The sequence below is a fragment of the Centruroides vittatus genome, unplaced genomic scaffold, assembly GCF_030686945.1.
Source record: "Centruroides vittatus isolate TY-2023 unplaced genomic scaffold, ASM3068694v2 contig_233, whole genome shotgun sequence".
Lineage (NCBI taxonomy): Eukaryota > Metazoa > Arthropoda > Arachnida > Scorpiones > Buthidae > Centruroides > Centruroides vittatus.
The window spans coordinates 210,311-235,275 of NW_027121459.1; the positions used below are offsets into that span (position 1 = coordinate 210,311).

The 24,965-nt window shown below is 28.8% G+C and overlaps 1 protein-coding gene across 5 annotated transcripts in view; it reads right to left on the reverse strand.

Moving 5' to 3' along the window:
• LOC136971138 (golgin subfamily A member 4-like) overlaps positions 1 to 24,965 on the reverse strand; it is a 45,508-nt gene that overhangs the window by 16,285 nt on the left and 4,258 nt on the right. For 3 of the 5 annotated variants that reach the window (XM_067265614.1, XM_067265615.1, XM_067265618.1), the window contains exons 2-14: positions 18,071 to 18,133; positions 16,900 to 16,974; positions 16,702 to 16,824; positions 16,358 to 16,615; positions 14,642 to 14,689; positions 14,411 to 14,566; positions 14,128 to 14,283; positions 11,637 to 11,777; positions 10,826 to 11,045; positions 7,468 to 7,634; positions 3,854 to 3,949; positions 3,600 to 3,779; positions 1,828 to 2,076 (exon numbers count right to left, since the gene is read on the reverse strand). In XM_067265614.1, coding sequence (XP_067121715.1) covers positions 1,828 to 2,076; positions 3,600 to 3,779; positions 3,854 to 3,949; positions 7,468 to 7,634; positions 10,826 to 11,045; positions 11,637 to 11,777; positions 14,128 to 14,283; positions 14,411 to 14,566; positions 14,642 to 14,689; positions 16,358 to 16,615; positions 16,702 to 16,824; positions 16,900 to 16,974; positions 18,071 to 18,133 — 1,932 coding nt within the window. The remainder of the gene's footprint in view (positions 1 to 1,827; positions 2,077 to 3,599; positions 3,780 to 3,853; positions 3,950 to 7,467; positions 7,635 to 10,825; positions 11,046 to 11,636; positions 11,778 to 14,127; positions 14,284 to 14,410; positions 14,567 to 14,641; positions 14,690 to 16,357; positions 16,616 to 16,701; positions 16,825 to 16,899; positions 16,975 to 18,070; positions 18,134 to 24,965) is intronic. The other 2 variants (XM_067265616.1, XM_067265619.1) reach the window with 2 other exon arrangements.

Consider the following 24,965-nt stretch of genomic DNA (forward strand, 5'->3'; position numbering starts at 1 on the left):
ATATATGAAATCTTGTACTGTACAAAGTGCGTGAAATACATTTGCCCTAGACATACATCAAAAGTGGAACACTGTATTGTTAAAGAATGTACTGAGTGTAATTAATTTAATTTTATAATAATTATTTTCTTTTAAAACTCAACAATAAAAATTGTTTCGAGTTCTAAAAGTTGAGTTTTTTTAAAAATCCAAAGTTATAGAAACAAACATATCAATAAAAAAAATATATCAACTTGGAGTCAACTTCTAACCCCCCTCATCTGGGTTTTCATGGTACACATTTAGATGTGACAGTTAAACTTAAAAATTGTTGAGGGTTTAATTAAAATTAATCTGTGGGGTAAGACATTTACAGAATCATAGTTTTTAGAGATATAAGCATTGAGTATTACATTCCAATCATGGAAAAAAAACCTAAATACTGATAACTAAACTACAAAACATAATGCAATATGACATCTTGTTTCAAGAGATCTAATATTCTAAAAAATTCGTGAATCTGTACAGCTATGATTACACAAGTGTTATAATAACAGAGAATGGCTATCTATAATCCAGCCAAAGGAGGAAGATGAAGCATCAACACAATCTACTCAGGAAAAACAGAATCTCGATTTCTTATGGAAATAATAAAACGTTTTATTACATCATCTAGTAAATTCTAGATAACATTTGCATTATTTAATTTGAAAATTTTTGACCATTATTTTGCGTAGGGCATGATAAAAACTTGTTTCACAACATAAATGTAAATTAAACTTTTTCATTAATATTTTTTGCTTTCCTCAGCTTTCTTCCCCACGTTATACAAATGCAGAGTATTTGAACGTAAACACATTTGAATATTCCATCTTGAAATTTTAATTAAAGAATTTAAAAATTTATTAATTTAAATTCTGATGAATAAATATATTTGTATTTTTGCAAATGTTAAAAGTACAGATTATTTATATGACATTGTAGAGTTGAACACCATTACTTAACCTTTAATTTCAGTAACACCTATTTTATAAAACAAGATGTGATAAATTAATTTGAATAAAAAATATACATGATATATTTTCTTTCATTTAATATAGTTATTAATTAAGTAAAAGACAAAAGAATGGCCACTGTCTTAAATTTGTCTCAAAATATTTAAATGGAAATTGGGTCATGCAATACACAATACAAAGCTAAAATTTCAAGAAAAATGCAACGCTGTACTTGTTTGCCACCTATCTTTAATCGATAAAAAGTTATGAAGAAACAAATCTAACCAATCTCTCTTTCCATGTGTGTTAAACAATACTGAGATGCCTGCCTGTATCATGTGAGTAATGAATCAAAATCATCTTGATGTCTGGTAACTGTTTGCTTAATGTCCAGATTGTAAATGATCTTTGACCTAATCTCTTGGATCTTTTGCAGTAATTGTGCAACTGCCACATGCAACACAGGATCTTTACAAAGGATCTTAGTTCAGGAAGATGAAATTTCCATAGAAACATATTGACATCATCTTAAAATATATTTAAATAATAGTATATCTCCATTTAACTATGCAAATCAGTCTTAATGTTATTTTAACATTAGAAATACTGAAATAAGCATTAAAATTCACTTTGTATAAAATGCAATTCAATTTCAAAAGTAGAAGTTGAAACGAAAGAAATTAAATTTTTATTATAATAATTGTTAACTTTTCTATTAATCATGATTAATAATTGCTTACTTGAAATAAATACCAATTAATTTAAAAGAGATTACATATTAATAATTTAATTAGCATAATTACATTCAAAAATGAATGTAATGAAAATTATTATTATTATTATTGAAACTAACCTTCATTTTCTCATTAAATTTTTCATTAACATCTTTAAGGCACTCTTGATAATTTTTCTCCAGATTCTCTTTCTGGTTTGTAATATCTTTCTCACGTTGCAGTTTTAAATTCTCTATTTCGGTTATTTTCCCAGACATTTGAGCATTATGAAGCTCTGTTAATTCTTCTAATTCTTTTAAATGATTTTCTCTTTGCTTTTGTAACTGTTCTTCTAAATCACAAACTTGACTTTCTAATTCCATTTTTCTCTGTAACAGAATAATAAATATTATATTAAAATATAATGTACTAGGATAACTTGATATACAGTTATTTTTCATTAACTGTATATCAAGTTTTCAATGAGAAATTTTGATTAAATACATTTTTATATACTACAATATTATGTATATATACAGTATATAGTAAACCTTTAATTTATGACTGCTTGCATTACAATTCTTGTTTTTATGCTACCATAAAAATTTTTGTATTATGACAATACAAAATGATACATTTTCTTGTTAGTATGATATTATATAGTTAAAACTTATTTTCAGGAATTTTATCTCAATTCAAAACACAGAGCTCAAAAAGACAGAAACACTAACACTATTACAATTATCTAGCAAAAAATTAAGTCAGTTGTGCACAAACTATGGCAAAGAGCTGATCAGATCTGTTAAATGTATTTCTTGTTACTCAATAAGCTATTATTGCGTTGCGTGACAATATCCGACTACGTAAGCAGCTAAATCAGTCCTACAACTTTATTTGAAATTGGCAAATTCTCTCAGTATATGATTCCCCTTATAGTCCAAACCTTATCCTTAGCAATTTCCATCTGCTCAGATCAATAAAATAAACAGTAAAAAACATTTTGACAGAGAGGAAGAACTTAAGACATTACCTCTAACCAACTTGTTGAGTTCTACAAGTCAAAATTACTAAAGTGAAAACATTACTCATCTGTCTATTTTGAAAAGTAGAAAATTGATACGAAGATCTATCCATTTGTAGTTCATTTATTTATTTATAATAAGCGACATACTTCTGTGATTATATATGCCCTATGCTATAATACAAAATCCGTAAATAAATAAAATCAAATTACATGTTAGGAATAGTCAAACTCAAACTTCATGAACAATGAATATTTTTGTTTTTTTAACATGTTTTGGTACGATGATATGAGCCACTCATTTGCCAAATCGAGTAATTCCACAAAAAAGTAGGTAAATAGATAATATACATTATTTTTAAAATTTTCTATTAAAATTTAAATAAATATTGTAGAATGTATTTTATATGTAACAACATAAAAAATTGGTAACTTGAAAAATGTAAAAATAATAATAATTCCAAGAATGTACTAATGGAGTTAATCAATTTGGCCTGTGAAAAGCTTATTTATATATATATAAGTGTACGAGAGATGACACCTAACACCTGCCTCTAGTGACAAATTATTTAGGCTGATATATAGTTTAAGTAAACTTTTCAATTATTAGTTCTGTATATTATAGAAGTATTAAATTGGATTTATTACAAAAGGCTGCAGCTGAGATAGGCAAGGAATGGAGAACAAAACTCCAAATTGTCCATGAAAATTCATAAAGATCTATATTGGATTCAAAAACATAGATTCTTCATGAAGTTAAGAGAATTTTAAACAATACAGTATTCCGATCAACAGAGCTTTATTATGTAAAAGATGACATGTTATTAAAAATCAAATTTTAAAATGCTACCGAAATTCTATTAATATATTCCAAGTTTTCAAACTACTTACTGTTGTTAATTCTTCTGCATTTCTAATTAACTGATTTTTCTGAATGTCAAGTTCTGTTAATGCAGCTGATTTCTGTAAGGTCTGTTCTTCGATTGCTAAACTCATTTGCTCATTCTTTCCTTCTAAGCACTTTTTGAATTCTTCCGCTTGCTTTTGAAGGGCCATTTCCATTTCTTTATCCTATTGGAAAAATATATCAGATTGAAATAATGTCCTTTTCTGTTTTACAATTTATTTCTTTAATTAGAACTTGCCTTTTCTGATAATTCTTTCTGATGTTCTTTCTGAAGATCGTCAATTTTTATCTTCCATTCTTCTTCAGCAACACTTATCTTATTTTTACACTCCTCCTATTCATTATAATGAAATTACATTGTAATAAACAGACAATTATAATTATTCTTAAACTTTGAGATGAAAATGTAATGTTGATTATAATTTTTCATATATGATAAATAAATATTTATTAGAAAGACAAATTATTAATCTATTCATAATACTTCTGATAAGATCAATACTACAAAAACACATCAATTATTAATAATAAAAAGCTAATTGAGCTGCAATTTTCAAATAAAAGACCAATATGTTCCCAATGTTGTCCATCCACTCTACCTTAATCTCAAGAACCAAGTTACTTAGATAAAAATCAAGACCAGATATTATTATTAATTTATTTAACAAATAAGAATAAAATTCTCAAAAGTTTTCATACGAATTTTAAAATTTGAATGCTACAGTTTTTATCAATCCACAAATGAAATGATACCAATCGAATAGTAACGAATCAAACAATGCTGCTTGAAATTAAATTAATTTCTTACTATTTTAAAATAACAAATACAACAAGTTTTCACTTATCATCGCCAATAGATTTTTGTAAACTGCAATGTTAAGCGAAACAATGTATAACAAAACCAATTATACCATAGGCAAGAGTCGCACTGTACAGCACAAAAATCGCCACTTGGCAATATTTTTATTAAAGTGGCAATAAAATCCAAGTCTGCATGTTTTGACATTCAGTGTGAAATATTACAAATTTCACTTCAGGAAAAACAGCAAAACGTTGAGCTTCTGTACAATGGGAATCCTGTGCACCACACATCTAGTGATTTCATGACGTCACGTGGCAAGTTAGGGAAGAAAAGTAGGAAGTAACATGGAGAATGGTTTTATGCAAAGCCACCCAAGATTTCTAGATTAAAATTTTTCATCGACTGACAGAAATTTTGGGAAAATTTTTAGGATGACTTTTTTCACTTTGATCTTTTTTCAGTACACTAAAACAAAAATTTTGACATGACAGAACCTGTGGAATAATATTTTTGTTATATTATTGTCTACTCAAGACTTATTATACTGGTGTTTTTTCCAGGTAAAAAATAAAGATCGTTTTTTCTGAATAAGACTGCCTCTTTTTACAGAAACAAAAACACCAGTGTAAGTCCTAATAACATGCTAAGTTCTAAGTAGACAATAATATAACAAAAATAGTACACAATAAGGACATAGATCAGGCATGTCAAACACGTGGCCCACCAAGACTTTTTAAAAATTTTTAAATATCAAGCTTTGACGCTTGAAGTTGGAAAGTTTGAACTTTTTTGAACTGTACGATTCCCGCCTTTTTGTGTTTGTTCGTTCCATATTTTGTCCAATCAATTCAAATTGGTCAACGCTACGAAAGACGGTTGGATAATGGACGCAGCTTTGAATCTACGAACGATAATTGGTCGGCGAACATCGTACGAGAGCTGACGTCGTGGAAGACTGCTACATGCTGATTGGTCCATCAGCGATTGCTACAATCCATATAAAAGGAAAGGTTTTGGCGTGAAAGTCAAGTTTTTGCTGGAACTTCAAGGTGGACGTTTGTGTGCTCTACCATAAGGTGTTTCGTATACTATTGCCATGACGAGTGATAGGAGGAGTGTTCTGAGTAACTGTATCTGATGTATAGGTCACAAGGTGTCTTTTTGATGGATCTGTTCAGGAATAGTGATTTTTGGAGTTTTGACTGTTTGTGTGAATCTACTTTGTAAACATCGTAATTTTTGTGATTTGTAAATCTCGTAAACCTTGTAAATTAATGTAACGTCAAATAGTTGTCATAAACATTTTGTTTAATTTGAAAAGAGGTATTTCAAATTTGACTAACTTCAAGAATAATGAGTAAGAAAAGGTCAATTGAAGAGGAACATCGTAATTTTCAAGAAAAATGGGAACTTGCTTTGTGAAAAACATTGTCAAATATCTAAAAAGTAATATTAAACTGTAATTTTGTTTATTTCTTATTATAACTTTTATTTTTGTTTTTTATAAAAATTATATAATATTTATAGTTTAAGTTTAAAAAATAATATGAAATATAAAATGTCTACGTATGTATAATATACAATACATTGAGTCTAATAAATACATAATATAATCATTCTAAAAATCGTATTTTATTAATTTTTTGAACATTGAAAACATGCGGCCCCCAACTTATACAAAATAGATCATGTGGCCCATAATATCATGAGTTTGACATGTCTGACATAGAGCCAATTGAATTAACATGTGAAATACTGTTTAAATATTGTGATCAAATGTGTTATTCAGAATTGTTCATTAAATAATTATTCAAAAATGATTGATATTGCTAGCAAGAAAAGGGCCAGACATTCGGGTCTCCGATTTGAACAAAACTTGGTAAGCACATGGCCTTAAACACAAACAGCTCCTTGTCCAAATAATCCCACTTCTCAAGTGTTACCAAAAATTGGGCCTCTGAAAATTTAGTGTTTATTTTATGTCTTTGGAAGTTTCGAGTCCCAGAATAAAGATAGCCAAGTGATTAAGATGCTAAGCCAGTGGTTCTCAACCTTTCCGAGGTTGCAGAACACCATTAACATACTTTTTATTACACGGAGCATTAGCATCAATATATTCAAAAACTGATTAGCAATTCCATGTTTGCTATTCTCAGGAAACAATGAAGCAATAAATTTTAATATATTGAATAAAATAGAAACATGGAATTGTCTACAAATATAGCATTGGGAATAAATTTAAATAAAAACTTTAAAATCTTTTCTTTCGTGGAACACTTGAAGTAGGTTTGCAGAACACTGGTTAAAAACATTGGTGCTAGATGTAAAAGTACACTAAAATTTTGAAGGATCGAACCTACATCAGCTAACTCTAGTGCATAGAGTCTTATTCACTCAGCCATTGCCACTCTTGAATATGTAACTTCCAAAGACTTATAAGCTAAATACTAAATTTTCACCCATTTTTTGGAAATGCTTGGAAAGTGGGTTCTACTATTATTTGGACAAGGAGCTGTCTGTGTTTAAGGCTATGCGCTAAACAAGTTTTGTTCAAATTGGAGACCCAAATGTCTGGCTCTCTCCTTGTAAATGACAGTTTAACATGTTATTTTTGCTTTCCAGATGTCAAACTGATAAGGCTACCAGCACCTGCATTAATTAAGAAGTAAAACTGGTGGCAATAAATAATTTGAAGTGGGAAAAAAATTTAAACCGGTAAAATGGTGGCGATATTTTAAAATTTTCTAGAGAGACCCCCCCTGCATATATACAAAACGATTCAGTTCATATTCTAATTGAATCATGTTTGCATCCTCTGGTAATCATTTTCACCTCATAGAATCAAATTTACAGTTTATAAAGAAAATTTTACAACAGGAATTGCAAAATGATTACAAATTTACCTGTATTGTACTTCAATGATATTATAATGAAACAACATTAAGGGAGGATTTGATGTACACCGTTACCGAAAATAACAATAAGAATATTGCAATTCATTTTTCAAAACAGAGTTTACAAATACTAAAAACTTATACAAATTTAATTACCTTTAACAGACTTAATGCAGCTGCTTTTCCACGAGATAATTCTTGCATCAGATTCTGTCGTTCCTCTTCCATGTTCTTCTCTGTTAATTCTAATTGCGACTGTAATTTGTTGACTTTTTCTTGATGTTCATTTTCTAATTTGGTAATTTTTTCATTCTGTTCCTTAACTAAAACATATGAAAGAGAAAATTAAAAACATAGACATATTATTTATATACAAGGAAATAAACTTCTCGTTTAAGGAACTAAAATTAGAATCTATTCAAAATGTTTTCAGAGTACTGTTTGATCAGCTTTGACTATAAACATGTAAAATGAAAAGCATTCCTACAGTATAGTGAACTTACCTTATTACTTCAAATTTAAGCCACATTTTTTATTCCACTATTTAAGATGTAAAATTAGGACGAGGCTTAAATTCAAAGCAAATATTTTAACTTCTTATTTCTGCCAATCTCCCACTTCCCAACAATTGAGTCGTTTTTTTTGTGCTCTATGCATGCACATACTATTATGATTGTTGATAACAGTCTATTTGGTTGTTCTCTGTTCGCACTTTTCTGATCTAATCCAGTTGATGTTTGATAGTAGCTGTGTAGAATCAAATTTTTAATTTTTTTAATTTTTTATTACCCATACTCACTAATAATGGAAAAACAGTTTACATATGATGCCAAATTCAAAAGAAAAGTTATATTGTGCACTGAAGAAACTGGAAATCACACAGCCAGTAAAATATTTACAGCTGACGAAAAGAATGTGCGTCATTGGAGAGCCACGAAGGAAAAGTTATTTCAATGTAAAAAAGATAAAAAAATCATTCTCGGGGCCTAAAAAAAATACCCCGCAATTTATGCAAATTATATATATATAAATTATTTCTATTTTTATTTTTTCCAATTTTAAACTCCTGCTGTAGAATAAATTCAAAGTAATATGGTAGTATCTGGATCCAGCCCTCTGTACAGGTGATTTATTTTAGTTGTGTGTAGATAGCTAAAGATAGCTAAACAGAAGTCCAAAAACATTTTTAATAAATGCTCTTTCAATGAAAATTTTGTTGTTGATAGTCTTTGCCTTGATATCTTTCAGCCATACATTGTTGACACACAAACATTCATTCAGAACTGCTAATTTTTTTTAAGTTTTGAAATTATGATTAATGTAACTTTTGTTTAAATATAGTGAATTTATACATTATGTTTTGAATATTTGTAGTATCCCAACTTTCCTTGTGAAATACTAGCTTGAATTTAGAACAGACAAGCTTAAATTACAGTTTAACTGAAGTTTATGGTACTTAAAGTGTTAATTTATATACAGTATATATTTGAAAATCCAGACGAAGTCCAGTACTAATTAGTCTGGATTTTTGACACTTCACTGTATTATAAACTATACAAATATACTATATACATAAATTACACAAAAAACATCACTATGATGATGTTACATTATTATATGTAGTCCAACTTATTAAAATGTCTACTAGATATACTTATTTGTAAACAATTCGACTTTCTTGTAAAATTTCTACAAGAAATATTTTTACAAGAATCCAATGCTAGAGGGACTTTTAATCAAATTACATATTCATAAACAGGAAAGAGCCTCAAAAGAAAAGTTGATTCTGCTCGTGTTAATTGTGTGTTCCTATTGTTCTGAAGAATGCGTGAAAACATCAAATTTTTATTTAGTCTTCAACATTTTAAAAATTTAACTTTGATGGAAATAGTGGCAAAGTTATTATAAATACTAATGTAATTAATACTTTGTCATTAGGAGATTTAACAATTCTCACTATAATCAAAGTCTAATTTACAAGATGCTTTGCTAGAGTAAAAATACAAATAATAGGTTAATGTTACCTTAGGATCCAAAATGGCCGCCGGAGAAAAAAATTTCCCTAGAATCGAGACGTCGATGACGTGGGGATTTTTTCCCCGTTCGGTTTCTACCCTGCGTTCGACGTTGCCGAGTATTCTGTAACCTCGAAACGGAGACGGTATTGTGTAAATTTGCGACGGTAGAGGGAGCCTTTTCGTGGCATCGTGCGAGAGTAAAATCGGCGAGAAATTCGTAGGGGTGTTACGAACGAATATGCAAATGCATGATCTGCGACATGATTTCTGTTCATTTCTGGGCAATTTTATGCAAATCGACTAGTTTCCTGTTGGAATCGTTTACCGCTGTGTTGCGACGAATTGCGTATTGGATTAATTGCTGTGTTTTTTTTTGTAACGATATTTCATTTGCACACAAATTGCTATCGGTGAATATTTATTATTATTAATTCCTCCAGTATTAGTAAGTATTGTTATTTCTTTTATTACAATTTAATCCTAAAAGTTAGAGAACCAAGTAATCAGAAATTAAGGAAAGACCGTGTTTTTTTCCTCTCCTTGCCTCCCCACGTTTAGTTTATTGCCAATTGTTCGATAATGACTAGTTTTGCCGATTTCGAGTTGCAACGACAAATTTTGGTCGAGATGCACTTCCCGTGATTTCTACAAGTTAACGGAACACGACTTTTCGGAGTTAGGTTTGCCTCCCCGTATCGATAACGCATCGAATTTTGCTGTAAAATTAAGCATACAGCCGACCGAGTCCGTTTGCATTCATTGCGATGAAGATGAGAAATGCTTCATATGTCAGGTGAACGACAGATCAGAAAACACTGAATTTGATCGTTTGTAAATACGTGAATTCCGGCAGTACGATAATAACGGACGAATGGAAAGGATATATGCACATTGACATATAGAAGGAGTAGCAGTCGAACATAGAACAGTCAACCATTCGAAAAATTTCGTCGACCCCCAAACAGAAGATCATACTCAGAATATCGAACAATCGAAAAGTGAGTAAAAAACTCCTCTTTTTGTTGTTTTTTATTGTTTATTTCGGTTAAAAAATCCGCGGAGTCTGCAGAGAAATTCAAGATGGCGGCCAGAACCGCGGCCATCTTGAATGCAGGGGAAAATTTTTTCCCCGTCGCAGTCTCCGAAGTAGGGAAAAATTTCCCCGTCCGCCATTTTGGATCCTAGGGTAACATTAACCAAATAATATTGCTATATATTTTAAAAAAACTTATTTTTTTTACATTACATAAATTTCTTTTAAAAAGTGTATTATACATTCTGAATTAATATTCAAATACAGCAAGATTTACAATTGTTATAACTATGTTACTGTTCTACTAAAGTTCACATTTATCAATATGTTTCAATCTATCTATCAATAGAGAAGTTATTAAAATGTTATTAATTACTAAATATTATGTAATTAATAGACTTCTTGTAAACAAAAATTAAAAACTAAATTACGTAAAAATTACAATAATAATGTAAAACTCTACCTTTATTATTTAAAAACTGTTTATCTTGTTGTACATTCTGCAACTCTAATTTTAATTTGGATAATTGCTGTTCTCTTAATTCAAGTTCTTCATGCATATTCCTTTTCGTTTCAGCCATAGACATTGCATTTTCTTCTTGCTGTTTTTCTAGTTCTTCTAATCGTACTTTCATCTGCTGTAAATCTGCTCTCAAACTAGCTTGAATTTCTGCTTCATTTACCTAAATTAATTTACATAAAATAAGGACTTATTGTAGAAAAAAAGCCAAATATAATACATAAATGTTAAAATTACTGTATTACAATATATTTTTATTTGTTTACAAAAATATATTGATATATTTTATTGCTATAAGTGGCAATCATCCTGTTTTGAAAAGCTTAATAATCAAATAATTGTTTAATTTAGAATTATCCAAATCATGCCAACTTAAATCACATTCAAACTACATGAATTTTGAATTTACAATCTTAATAATCTTAACAATTACTTATTGTTAATTGTGGCTCATTAATTTCATTATTATTCACTATTATTTATCTTAATCTCACGATAAAATGAATTTTCACTGTTTCCAAACTTTTAATTTTAATAAGTGTGACAGACTATTAATTTAGAACAGACAAACTTTAATATTAAAATAATGAGTTATATTCGAGATATTTTTCGAGGTTAAAACTAAAGAAGAATATTCCTTTAACAGATTTATTATGAATATACAATCAGAATTATATGTAATTAATGATAATAGTAACAGAACTGTCCAAACATAATAAAATTTTTTTCAAAATTAAATATTCTTTTCATTAACCTGAAAATCTTGAAGTTCCGTTTTACTTTTTTCTAGCTGCTCTAAAAGACTGTTCTTTTCTTCTATTAACTGAGTTGTTCGTTCTTTATTGCTCTTTAGAGTATCTTTACATTTAGACAATAACAGTTCTTGTCTTTTTATCTGCATAGAAAGTATTGAAAACATATTTAATAATATCTTTAAAATTTAAAATAAACAAAAATTTAAAGTTATTGACTATATCTATTCACAATAATATAGGGTGGTTATAATTAAAGTTGCCCTACTCGGACCTGTCTAGAGCCCGTTCTCGTGAACGTATTTTGATGAAACTTGGTATATATGTCAAAACACCTTAGAATGCCGTAAGACGTTTTGAACAAGTGATGAAAATAGATTGCATTGTGAGGCGTTTTTAACATGTAATTGATGCAAATGGTTGCACATTGAACAAATATTGTGAATAAAAATCTTTTGCGTGTTTCCATTTTGTTTTTCTTGTTCTTCATGTGTCATTTTTTCACCTAGTGGTAAAAGTTTGAACTAAATTTTGTTTTTGCATTTTCCTTTTTCCCATGGTCCATATAACATATATACCAAGTTTCATCAAAACACATTCACAAGAATGGGCTGTAGACAGGTCTGAGTAGGGCAACTTTAATTATAACCACCCTGTACTTTAGAACAGTGGTCAGCAACCAGTGGTCTGTGGACCATTGATGGTCCGCGAGAAAATTTGGGTGGTCCGTGGAAAAATTTGGACATTGATCAACTGAAGGTTAAGCGAAGTATTACGAAAGAAATGCAAAATGCTTAGTTGCATTTTTTTCACTCATTGGGGATTTTTTATTCAAATCTAACACCAAATATAAAACGACTATTATCAATAAATAATATTGTAAGTGTGATTGTTGTCCTTCGTGGAAAAGTGCTAATAATCCATAAACTTATTTCAAACAAGCAGCAATGAACTTTAGGTTTGTATTAATTTATTATAATTAAACAAGCGAGTTTCATATTAATATAGTAAAATTAAATTTTTATGATCATTATACTACAGATTTTGTATCGTTTAAAAAATTCATGATAGTGGTCTGCGGGATTCAAAATTATGAATTTAGTGATCCATGAGGTCAGAAAGGTTGCAGACCTCTGCTTTAGAACATTGTTACAAAATGACGAATCTAGTTGGAAATTTGGAATGGAAGTCTCCCCTGTGTAGTTGTGGAATGGGATTGGCTGCAATGGATTTTGTTGTTTGCGTGCAGCACCGAGGAGCCACCCGAATTTCTTGTTTAATCTAGTCCTTGGTGCTGCACACAAACAACAAAATCCAGTGCAGCCAATCCCATTCCACAACTATCTTTTATCTTATTGTTCAATTTTAAATACCACCTACAGAAATTTGATAAAAGATTAAAATAAAGTTCCAAACATTTTGATAATTATCAAAATTTATTTAAACAAATTGTATCAGATACAAAAATATAAGCCATATTTCGAAATCCATTGGCTCAATTTCGTAAATAAAATACTGCAATATTATAAAAACTTCAAAATAAAACTTGATAGTCCAAACAATTCAAAACTCAATATTGACAATTTTATTGAAATTGATATCTGTAGTTACTATAATAATGTGTTAACTGCTTTTATCAGTGGTTACATGATCTATGGACCACTTAACTGAGTTGCAGACTGTGTCTGTCCTATTATTATTTAGTAAAAATCAATTTAGGAGACATAAAAATGTTATTTTTCCTGGCCATACGGCACAGAATTGCATTTTAAAAAAATGACTAGTTTATCCTATGACCACCTGGCACATGCTCACAAACCATACTAAAAACCTTTGGTTTACATCAGTGGTGTCAAACACACATCCTGTGGGTCACACATGGCCCACAAACTGTATTTGGTGGCCCAAGATCTTATATGAGTTTGACACTACTGGTTTACAACATATAAAAGATTATGCATTTTATATTATTCATTTTTGGCTTTGATGTGACAAAATAAAATCAAATTAACATACCACTGAGCCTGTTACCAGTGTGCGTCTTCTAATAAACAAACTGTTACAAACGTTTTCGAACTCTCGAATTCTTCTTCAGGTAACTAATAACTTGTAACGGTCTGTTTATTAGAAGACATACACTAGTAACAAACTCAGTGGTATGTTTGTTTACTTTACCCCGGTGTAGTATCACCGTTGTTTAAAATTAAATCATTTATAAAATTCAAAAATGTTACATAGTTTCTTCAGTTGCTTTTAATATTAAAAAAAACTTTAGCAAACTTAAAATTTTAAGTAAAGATAAAGAATTCTACAGGTATTGTATCTATGATTTTTAATAGAAATGAAATTAGTATAGTCATTTCTGTTACTTTATATAATTATTAAAAATATATTTAAAGTCACCATAAACAGGTGGATAAATTACAGTACAAAATAATTTATATGTTAACTAAACTAGAATATTATTTAAGACACTTTAAAATGATTATTAACCTTTTCTTTTAATACTGATATATCACCTCCATTATCTTCACTTATTTCCTGATCATTCGATTTCTTATCGTCAAGATCTAAAAGATGTGTAGGACTATCTCCCTGAACTTTGTTGTCAATTGCTTCTCCAGAATTTCCTTCTTTTAATAGATTAATCTATTTTATGTATTTTAACATCATTATAATTCTTTTTGCATAGAAATTTCTCATAATTCATTAATATAATATAATAATTTTTACTTAATTTAACAAAATATTTTCAAAACCAATAATGAAAATATACTTTAGTTTCCAGAACGTGAATCTTTTGATCTTTCTCTTCTAACAGCATTCGAAGATTCAGTTCAAGATGTGCTTTGGCTTGCTGTTCCAACTGGCACTGTTCGCGCAGTTCTGTTATTCTTCTTAATGCTTTATCCTGAGAATCCGTAACTGTACGCTACAAAAGTGAAAAATTACAGTTTAATTATGTGCAATTCAATTTTGTTGTTTTTATAATAAAATTAGCACATACCTCTAACTTTTCTTTTTCCGAATGCAATTCTCTGTAAGCTTTAACTGCCTTAAAAGTAAAAAGTGATGAATTAATTTCTGATAAAATGTAAAATGGTTATACAGTACAGCAGAAGTGGCCAACAAGTTGATCACGATCGACCGGTCAATCGCCAAGCCAATTTTGGTCGACCGCTCGCGATGTCTTGACTTAATCTATTATATTTGTAACCGAACACAACAGTATGCATGCAGTTATGACTCGACTCACAAGCAGTGCACCACGTACTGAAACACAGTGTATAAACATAGTATGTATTTCACACCTCTCCCTTCCCACTTACACTATGCCTATGGCAACAAGTCAATCGCAACGCATTTTTAAGATAAAAAGTAGATCTTATGTATACAAAAGTTGGCCACCCCTGCAGTGGAGCATCGACTATCCGAATATCAATCAACTGAAAGCATTCCAGTCAGCAAATTTAAATTTCTGCTAGTGCTGTGATGCTGTAATATTTGGCTGTCTTGGGCTACTACAATATTATTTTTGTTGGTATGCGTGTTTTAGCTGGCAGCACTGGCACGACCATGAAAGGGTACTGAAGAACACACCAGGATTTGAACAAATTTCAACATGAGACGGGTTAATATATTTTTTGAACTTAATTGGTTATCCGAAAAATCTATTATCCGAACAACCCGCCCCAAATTGTTTCGGATAATTGATGCTCTACTGTATATGTAACAGAATACTATGAGAAATAATGATATTATAGAATTTATCAATGCTTTAAATATTGTTTAGTGGCAAAACAAAAATAAAGTATTTAAAATTGTTTCTAATTTATTTGTTTCATTGTTTACAATGTTTATCCTACATTAAATATTTACATTGTTGTTGTCTGTTCCAATCTTTCTGAAAAATTCAATCAATTTTAAGATTTTTTTTGTTTTTATGTCAAAAGCATTTATATATATCTTATGAGTGCACAACTTAAGTGTTGTCTTAAGCTGTATTACATTGAACTGTGTTTAAATTGACTGAATTTTTATAGTTGAAAATACACTCATATGGATATTAAACAAATGTACAGTAAAAAGTTGATTATCTGAACTTGATGGGACTAGGAGTATTTCAGATAATCCAGGAACTGTTTGTGTGTTTTGAGTACCAACATGAAACAAAACAATGTAATTACTGTATTTGAAGGAAAATTAATCTCAAAATCTAATGTAATGTGATGTATATGACCAAATTTTATGATGCTACAATTGACATATAACACATTGATTTCCATTTACATGGTAAGTTTGGCCTGTGAATATTATACTCTGTGATTTGTATAACCCTATATGTTCTTAGAAGTTTCCTTTTTCAAAGCTATTTTAGATAATCAAGTTTCCACTGCATAAATCCAACAATATAAACTGATGTTAAAACTCAAATGCATTATATGGATTTACATTAAATTATGTTAATGCATTCATGACTAATTATATAAACCTAGGTCTATTAATTAATACAGAAAGTTTTTACAAAACTCAGTCCTTGAGTCATACAGTATGTTCTTCTCTCAGTATATCATTAATCTCGTGGGAGAACCTATTAAGATGTAGTGATAACATTTTGATCCCGCTTTAAGCAAGGATACTTAAATATGTTAGATTTCAACAAAAATTAAAGAAATTTAGAGGAAATTAATTAGAGGGAAGTTAGAAGTACAGGTTTATTTACCTCTGAATAATGCGATTTATATTTATGAATGCGAGTTCTCAGCTTTTGTAAGGCATATATGAGCTGTTCCTTACTAATTCCATCTAAATTCAGTGCCTGATGGTCTTCAACTTCACTCTCGATATCAGACTGAGGAACGTAACCTTGTTTAGAATTCTTCATTTCTCTTTCGAATGGATTTTTGGGTTCGGGCTGTTCAATATTAAGAATGGTCGGTTTGGAAGAATAATTTGCTTCTGATCCAGCAGAAGAATCTTCCTAATTTCAAAAGATATTAAATGTATTATTTTTATAATTTTACAATTAAAACAACTGCATTTAATTTAAAAATTTTTAGGATTTACCTGAGTTTTACGTGGGGAATTTGGTTCGCTAGCATTACTGTCATCTTCGTCAATAATACTAAACTGCTGTTTTTCCGCACGGAGAATTGAATTTCCAGTACTACTGTTGAGGTCTATTAAATCCTGCGTAATATATACGAGAAGAGTTATTTTGCAATTTTTATCATCATCATCTCAATTTTATAGATTTTTATTTACCTCGGCAGCTGCCACATTATTAGAAGATGCAATTTCATTATTTGTTTTATTACCACTATTCATAAATGATGCATACTGAAATTAAATAAACAGCAACAGAAATTTTTATGATATAAAATTAAATCACTTAATTTAAAATAATTGATAATCTAGTTTCAAAGCTGAAACTATGTAAAATACATCCATCCTACCACCTTTATCATTACTAACAAATTAAATCATCAGTAAATTTTTGATAGTTTAACAAATATATTCTGTAAGCCTTTCTAACAAACTTATTTTCTAAATACCAAAATAATTTTCATTAGATGATGTGATTTGAATTCAACTCTAGGAGGTGTTTCATGAATGATTTTACTCACATAATTTAATTATTACAATAGTTTAAACAGATAAAATATAACTTTACACTTATATTTTCAAAAGTACAAAGAATTAGTTTACTTTTAATGCTTTAGATTTTAATTGAGAGCTTAATTTATTAATTTTAAAGTAATTTACAGGCAATTTGTTGCCAAATAACAAAACAAAATAATTTAACTGTTAAACAAAAGATCAAGAAATTTATTAAAGTTTATTTTGAAAAGTATACAAGCCATTTCACTTAGTAATGGATTAAAAATAAATATTTTATTTTTTTATTACAAGGTTTTCCTTTCAGAAATTTCTTTCTTTTATCTCTTCTTGTTCTCTTTGTATCACTTTACTTTAATGTTACAAATGTTACAAAGAACGCAGTCGACCTCCTTACAAAAACAAGACCAGAAACTATCATTTATCAGATCGAATTGATGCAGTTTTCTTCTCAAAGTCTTTGCATTCTGTTAAAAAAGAATGCGTTTTCTTTTCTCCACATAAAAAATTTAATTCTTTTACCCAAGCTTTTTACACACGTTAAAAATTTATACAGTATTCATTATTCATTTAATAAATATTAAATGAATGTGAATTTGTTCATGTATAAAACTTTTATGAATGTAATTTTAGTCAGTTTTTTTTAAGCTAAAAGTATTCTAATTTAACAGCCCTTTAAAAATATTTTCAAATGTTTCTTAAGTGAAATGTTGTAGACATAAGAAATGACAGACGGAGTGTTCCCGAGCAAAGAAACATACAGAGAACCAACACCGACAGCGTGCACCCTTGCAGTTTTGCTACAAAGAATTCTTACTTGTTCTCTGGTCTGATTACCAGATTTTTCAGGTGTTTCGCTTACGACAGAAGTTTCTCCGACCTGGAAGCATATTTATTTTGAATTATCATGAACTATTATCTCTAATTTCTGTTTAAGTTTAATCAAATATTACTTATAAGCAGAAAATTAAATTGTTATTTGCAGAGAGAAAAAGCATGTTAGTCAAGTTAAATTTAGTTAGTTTTATTTGAGAATTGTATAAGCTATATATAACATTAAAATGTAATTTCTATTAAGTAAACAAGCAAATAAGTTATTTAAAAACAGTAACTATTCAGAAAAATGTCATTTTAATCTTCAAAAAATCAAAATATTTTATTATATTTAATATTTTTTGGCATAGTTTTAATTTTGTCTTCAAAATGAAAAATTCTAAAACATATTTGTCAACTTTGAAATAGAAAATGATGCTGGTAAATATCATTTGCTACTGCATAGCAGATTTAAATAAAGTGTTTTTAGTGCAAATTTTATGCAAAATATTCTTTTATCTACTCCTTGTGTACTAAGAGGACCTCGTTTTTTTATGTCTATTATGAATTTGAACAGATCCAATAGGTAGCTGTATGGCAAGGAAATGAGCCTGACAAATTCAAGATCAAAGCATTCAGCAATTCAACTCAAACTTGAGACCCCCAGAGAGACAGAATGATGCCTTTAATGCTTCGTGTTAAAACATTGTATAACATAATTAACATTAGAAATCAGCAACTACACTTTCCATGTGATTATTTTGCAAAATTAAGAAAACTTAATAAATTATTATAAAATACGGTTTATCTTTTATTAAAAATTGGATAAAATAAGGCATCTCCTCTATGTAATATTTTATTTTACACTTGTTTTAAGGAAATCAAGAAATTAATTTTCTAGAATACAAAATATTTTCAATATCTGCTTAATGACATGCAGAATTGTGTGTAAATTATCTCTGTATGGAAGGTAGCTTGTTTATCTTATCTGCTTTGTTTTATGAAGACTATCACATTTTTGTTTATTTTTAGACAAAAATTAGATGATATCATCTTTATCTGAGTAGAAACTAAGTGAAAAACGCATTATTAAATATCCTATTATTTAAAATAAGCAAAGATGCAACTTTAAAATAAGAAATTTTGATAATTTTTATGCATAGTCGTTTTGATACCTTTAATTTAATGAAGTGCATAAAATACATTGAAGTTAATTAAAATTATACAATAAATAAGCACAGTGCCAGACAATAGGTTTAGTAAATTTAGTCATCATAAAACGAACCAAAATATTTGAAAAATCTGGAATAATGGTATCATCAGTGCTTTAATACTTAATGGAGTTTTTGTTCAAACAATAAAAACACCTGCAGATAAGAAATAAAAATATGTCTGCTTGATTTTTGATTCATTACTGATTGTTAGATCTTAGAGAAATAAGTATTAATTGATAAAATTTTATAATTTACATAGATATATTAGGACTGTTCCTTCACATAAAGGTTAAAGAAGAAAAGAAAATGCAGAAAGATTAATAATTAATCTAATTAAACATTACATCAGTATAAAAATGGTAAGATTATTTTGGTACATTAAAGAAGATACTATATAGGTTTGCAATGCTAGAATTATATTTTATAAAAACATTTTAAAATAAGAAATATATTAAATCAAAGTAAGCGCATAAATCATAAATCACAAAGTGTATTCATTCTTTAGCCTTGAAAATTCACTTTGTGACATAAATTACAACTTTTGTATAAAATACTACACTAGTTTAAAGGAGGAATATTGATATAAAAAAAAGGAAAACAATTTCCACATTAAATGAGTTTATAAAAAAAAATAAAATATTGTAAACTGCAAACAAATAGTGAAAACTTGCAACTGAAACAAGTTAAAAATATTTAGCTATGAAACAAATGCTTCTATTTTGTTTATCTTCATTCAAATCAATACAATATTTTTTTATTAATATTATCTAACAAATTTTGAAATATATTTTTAATATTTAACAGTTTTGCAAGTTCAATATTTAATATTTTTTTAAATGTTAGAGATTTGTGTATAGCTTCAATATAAAATAATGTTTTTTGACATGTAAAAAATTAACTGCTATTTAAAATAAAAGATTTATAGATGTAAACATAATAGAACAATTTGCTATTATTTAATATTAGAGTAACATAGAAATTAATTATAAAGAATTATTTAAAAATGTATAATTAATTAATACAATATCAGATAAAGAAAATAGGCAAATGTGATTTTTTTCATCACTGTTTCCCTACCTATAATATAAAACTATGCCTACATCAACGCAACCTTGTTGAAGAGAGTTTTGCTATCTTATTACAAACGACAGCCCACATTATTTTTGTGAAGATATACACAATCATTTTGATGTAACATTGTTTTGTGCCATACGCTGCAAAATACCATTTTGCACAGTATTTGAACAAACCAATTTGTGTAGTGAATGCAGGGTCAACTATTCAGAGTGACCATACTACATTACAGGAGATGTGCTTTGTATTGTGTCATTGTTTGATTGATCATCAAAAAACCAAAAAGCAATAGATCGATGAAGAACAATTTCGTGAACTTTCAAGCTGTGTCAAATGTCTTGTTGCAAGGTTTACTGCTCCATCCAAACTGGTTTATCAAGTGGTAACAATATTGTTTGCAATTCTGTTACATAAACGTGGACATAGCTTAATAATATTCTACTGTAGATCCCTATAACATGGGTTCATATAAAACGGATTCTTATAACACGGCAGAAAAATTGCGATTGTGTTCATATAACACGATGAAAGAATGAGACAGATTGTCATGGCCGACTCGTGTCTTGACAGGATTGGTCGAATCTGGACCAATAGTGGACATTGCACAAACCATTAAGTTTAAACAAGCAGCGAACACGCTAAAAAACATTTATTATTCAACGGCCATAAAAATTATATTTTTATTAATGATGTCTCCAAAGTTCAGCAAATTTTTCACAGAAAAAATAACTTATCAAGAAATGCGACCACCATTCGACGAGCCGCTCTGCAACATAAACGAGCTTAAGCAATGGCATCTTCAAATGGTGTGCACTCGGTAAGTATTTCTACAATTTTTTGTTTATAGCATAGTTTATATGGATTATTCCCAAAAAATTATACGTGTTTTGGAAATGTTCGAGTCAAATTAGTCTAGAATCGATTAATTTTATGGAAGAAAAACTTTCAAACAGCCGTACCCCCTAAATTGCGCAAGTGCCAGGCTGTGAACGGCTCATGTATTTGTAAAATCTAAGTGACTCATACAACATGGAATTTATATGACATGGAACGTATCTACCATGTTATAGGGGGTCTACTGTATTACGCATAATGAAATATGATTAACCTGTTTTATTGTCTGCAAGGTAATGAAACAAATTAATACAACTAACTATATAATTAACTTCATCATAGTTAGTTAGTTTAATTAATTGAAATTAATTGCATTGAAAAAAATGCTATAATGAGATTTATATCAACTAATATGAAAGTAAAATTATTAAATTACAATATAAGAATTTTTAATTAAAATTGGCAATTTAATTTTTAAAATACAGTAATTCCACTTAATTGGGGTAGCTGCTTGCAGAGGCCAAAACACAGATAACAGAAACATACCAACATATTTAATGTAAATTTATGTCACTTATTTGAAATAATGATAACTGTAATTGAACACAAACTACTCTAGTTGTATCACAGCTACCAGTATATCAATTATCATAAATAGTGCAACTTGTGATAATTTAGAGTAAAAAATGGGTTTACTACAGTAATTCTCAAATTTGCCAGGATTAGAGTGAGACAGAGACAAAGCAATTTTGATTATTAAACAAAAAGTAGCAAAACAATCAGATATTTCAGAAGATCAAAAAATGTATGACAATAATACCCTTGATTGAGCAGGATGCTAGAAAACATACTGCTAAATTGAGACAATATTTCATGAAGGAAAGGAATGAAAACAGTCGTTTATCTACTTTAGAGATATGCTGATTGCAGTCAGTAAAGAAAAGGCACCAGAGTACACTTGATACATTCTTTCAGAGGTTATAATAAAGATAAACATTCTGTCTTTAATTAATATATTTTTCAGTAGATGTTTCTTTACTTCATACATTATTCATTAGACTACCACAAAAGGAATGTTTTTCTCAGCTTATCATAACAACATCTGTGTAATTGGGCCAAATGATCTGTTCCCTCATGTGGTCCAATTAAGTGGAATCTACTGTAATATTTTTCATACATATGAAAATTTTTCAGAAATATATTTGCTGAAAAATTTCCTGAATGATTAATAAGTTATTCACCGAAAATTTAAAATGGTTCTTAGAAATATTCGCAGAAAATACAGGATGTTGTCTTGTATTTTCTGTGAATATTCCGTTAACCTTGGCGGACCATTTAATTTTAATGTAATATTGCCTTGCAATATTACATTAAAGTTAAATTGTCAGCCAAATTTACAGCACGGCCAGCCAGCACAGATGGAGATCACATTTTGATTTTAATCCAATATGTTCAGTGGCTAACATCTTATTCCATCTACTTAAAAATACAATAAACTTGTTAAAAGTCTGCTTGACTTTTTGCCAAGAAATGACAAAATATCCATGACAAAGATCCAAAAGAATTATAATTTATTTCTAGTTTTGTTTTAATGTGACTCAATCTTTTGTAATATTTATTATACAGATTAGCCAACCAGTCAATTCTCTGGATAATTTTGTTAAAAGTTGAAAAAATGTTCTCAAATCTTTCATCAAAACATGAGAACAATTCTTTGGGAATTGCTTATGTGATTCCAGGAAAGTAGTAAAAATTTGTATAGTTTTGCATTTTTCTAAGTTGGCTCACTTGCAGACTTATGTTACTTTCCTGCTAAAGCTGATGACCAATTAATTGGAAGTGGAATATGAGAAATAGGCCCTTGGTTTTATTCTCTTCCACTTAAAAGAAGTGAAAGTCTAATTATCACATTTACAAAAAGATAATTTCCATATACAGTTGTAATGAATTAAGTTAACTCTCTCCTTCATGTCTAAAACAGCGATTCTCAACCTTCTTAGCTCCGCAACCCCCCAAATAGTAAATATAAATATAATTAATATTTCGCAACCCCCCATCCAAAGGAATAATAACAGTAAGCCTTACTATTACTAATTGAATTTTGACAGTAATTATAAATGTAAATTCTGAAGATTTAAATATGTTTTGGCTTGCTCGTCGACATGAATACATGTTTTGGCACCCCGTTATAATTTATTTACAAATTTTATTAGATTAACCATTGTTTTTGCTATTAAACTGTCTCCATTCAGTTATCATATAGTGCAGTTTATCCCTAGATATATTTGATTTATGAAATTGTTTCTGATAAACAAAAACAATGTAGAAGAAAGAGAACATTTCTATAGAATATTCTAAATTAAATTTATTCATTTCTAATGGTTACGGTGGCTTAACTGGCTACCTCCAGTCAAAATTACTTAATATCTTAATTAATTAATTAGCATCTTTACAAATATGACTGTATTGTTTCATTATTAACATATATACAAGGTTGATTTTATACGTAACTTCATATAATAAAAGCAAAGGTGAAACTTACGATGATTACATAAACTTTAACTGTCTATTCAATTTAAAATTATTTAACATGTAAATCATTTAACTTTAAAATTAGAAAATAAGAAAATTAATGAAACATTTAATGCATATATTGATATGGTTTTGTGATATATCATTGTATGTAATTAAATCCGTTAATTATTACTGATACATGCAAGTAGAAAAACATTACGACTGACTGAAGAGATCATACTTTTGATTTTGGTTAATTGGTGCAGCCTGTCTTAATTTTGTTGCCTTATGTCTCACACCCTAAAAAAGTTTACATAGTTTAATGTAATTTTTGAATTTTATATTCTTTAATTTAGTTTAGGATTACATTTGATGTTCATCAAAAAGTTAAATTCTTGCATTTCCAAGGAAGTTTACATGTATATAACTAACACATGGAAATTTTTCTGATCTACTTTTTCTGTAAATGATATCTACTACTGATTTTCATTATTTAATCACATAATCAAAACATCTCTCTCTTTTTAGATAGCTGGATATTGATTATATGTGCAGTGTTTATTAAAATATACCCAGTTTTGAATAGTTGAATTCACACTAACATCCATACACCCAGGAAAAAAAAACCCAACTTTTTTGCATTTCTGAATGATTCAACGTCCCGAGTCCAAAAATGTAAAAATCTTGAGGGGTCATTTTTTTTATTGATTGTTATATTTTCCCATTATTATATTTTAGTCAGGAAAGTAAAGCAGTCACAATTTCAAAGTTATTTATTCTAATATTTATACACACAGGTAAAATTAATTTTATTAATAAAAAAAGCAACTGTGGGCCATGTTACATACTTTCAGGCTGAAGTTGGCATATAGACCAGATTGCCACATATGGAACACATGCCATCCCTATTCTAGTCAATAATCGAATATTCTTGAATTACAAAATAAAAATGTTATTATTTATTATAAATTTCTGGAGAATCTTTCACCTGAATCACCAAAATATTAAGCAAGAATATCTAAGATATTAAACAAATTAAGAAATTATATTAGAAAAGTAAAATCGTTTAACACTTTTGAATAAAGACAAAATATTTTATCCACTTACAATCAATCACTAGTAAAAACGCTTATTGATTATGAATTTGTATGATTATACTATAATATAATTCAATTAAAATTCAAATCTAAAACAACTGCTTTTTTCTCACTAGTCCAAACAAAAGTGAGAAGGAATTTGCCATTAATGATAAACAGAACTGAG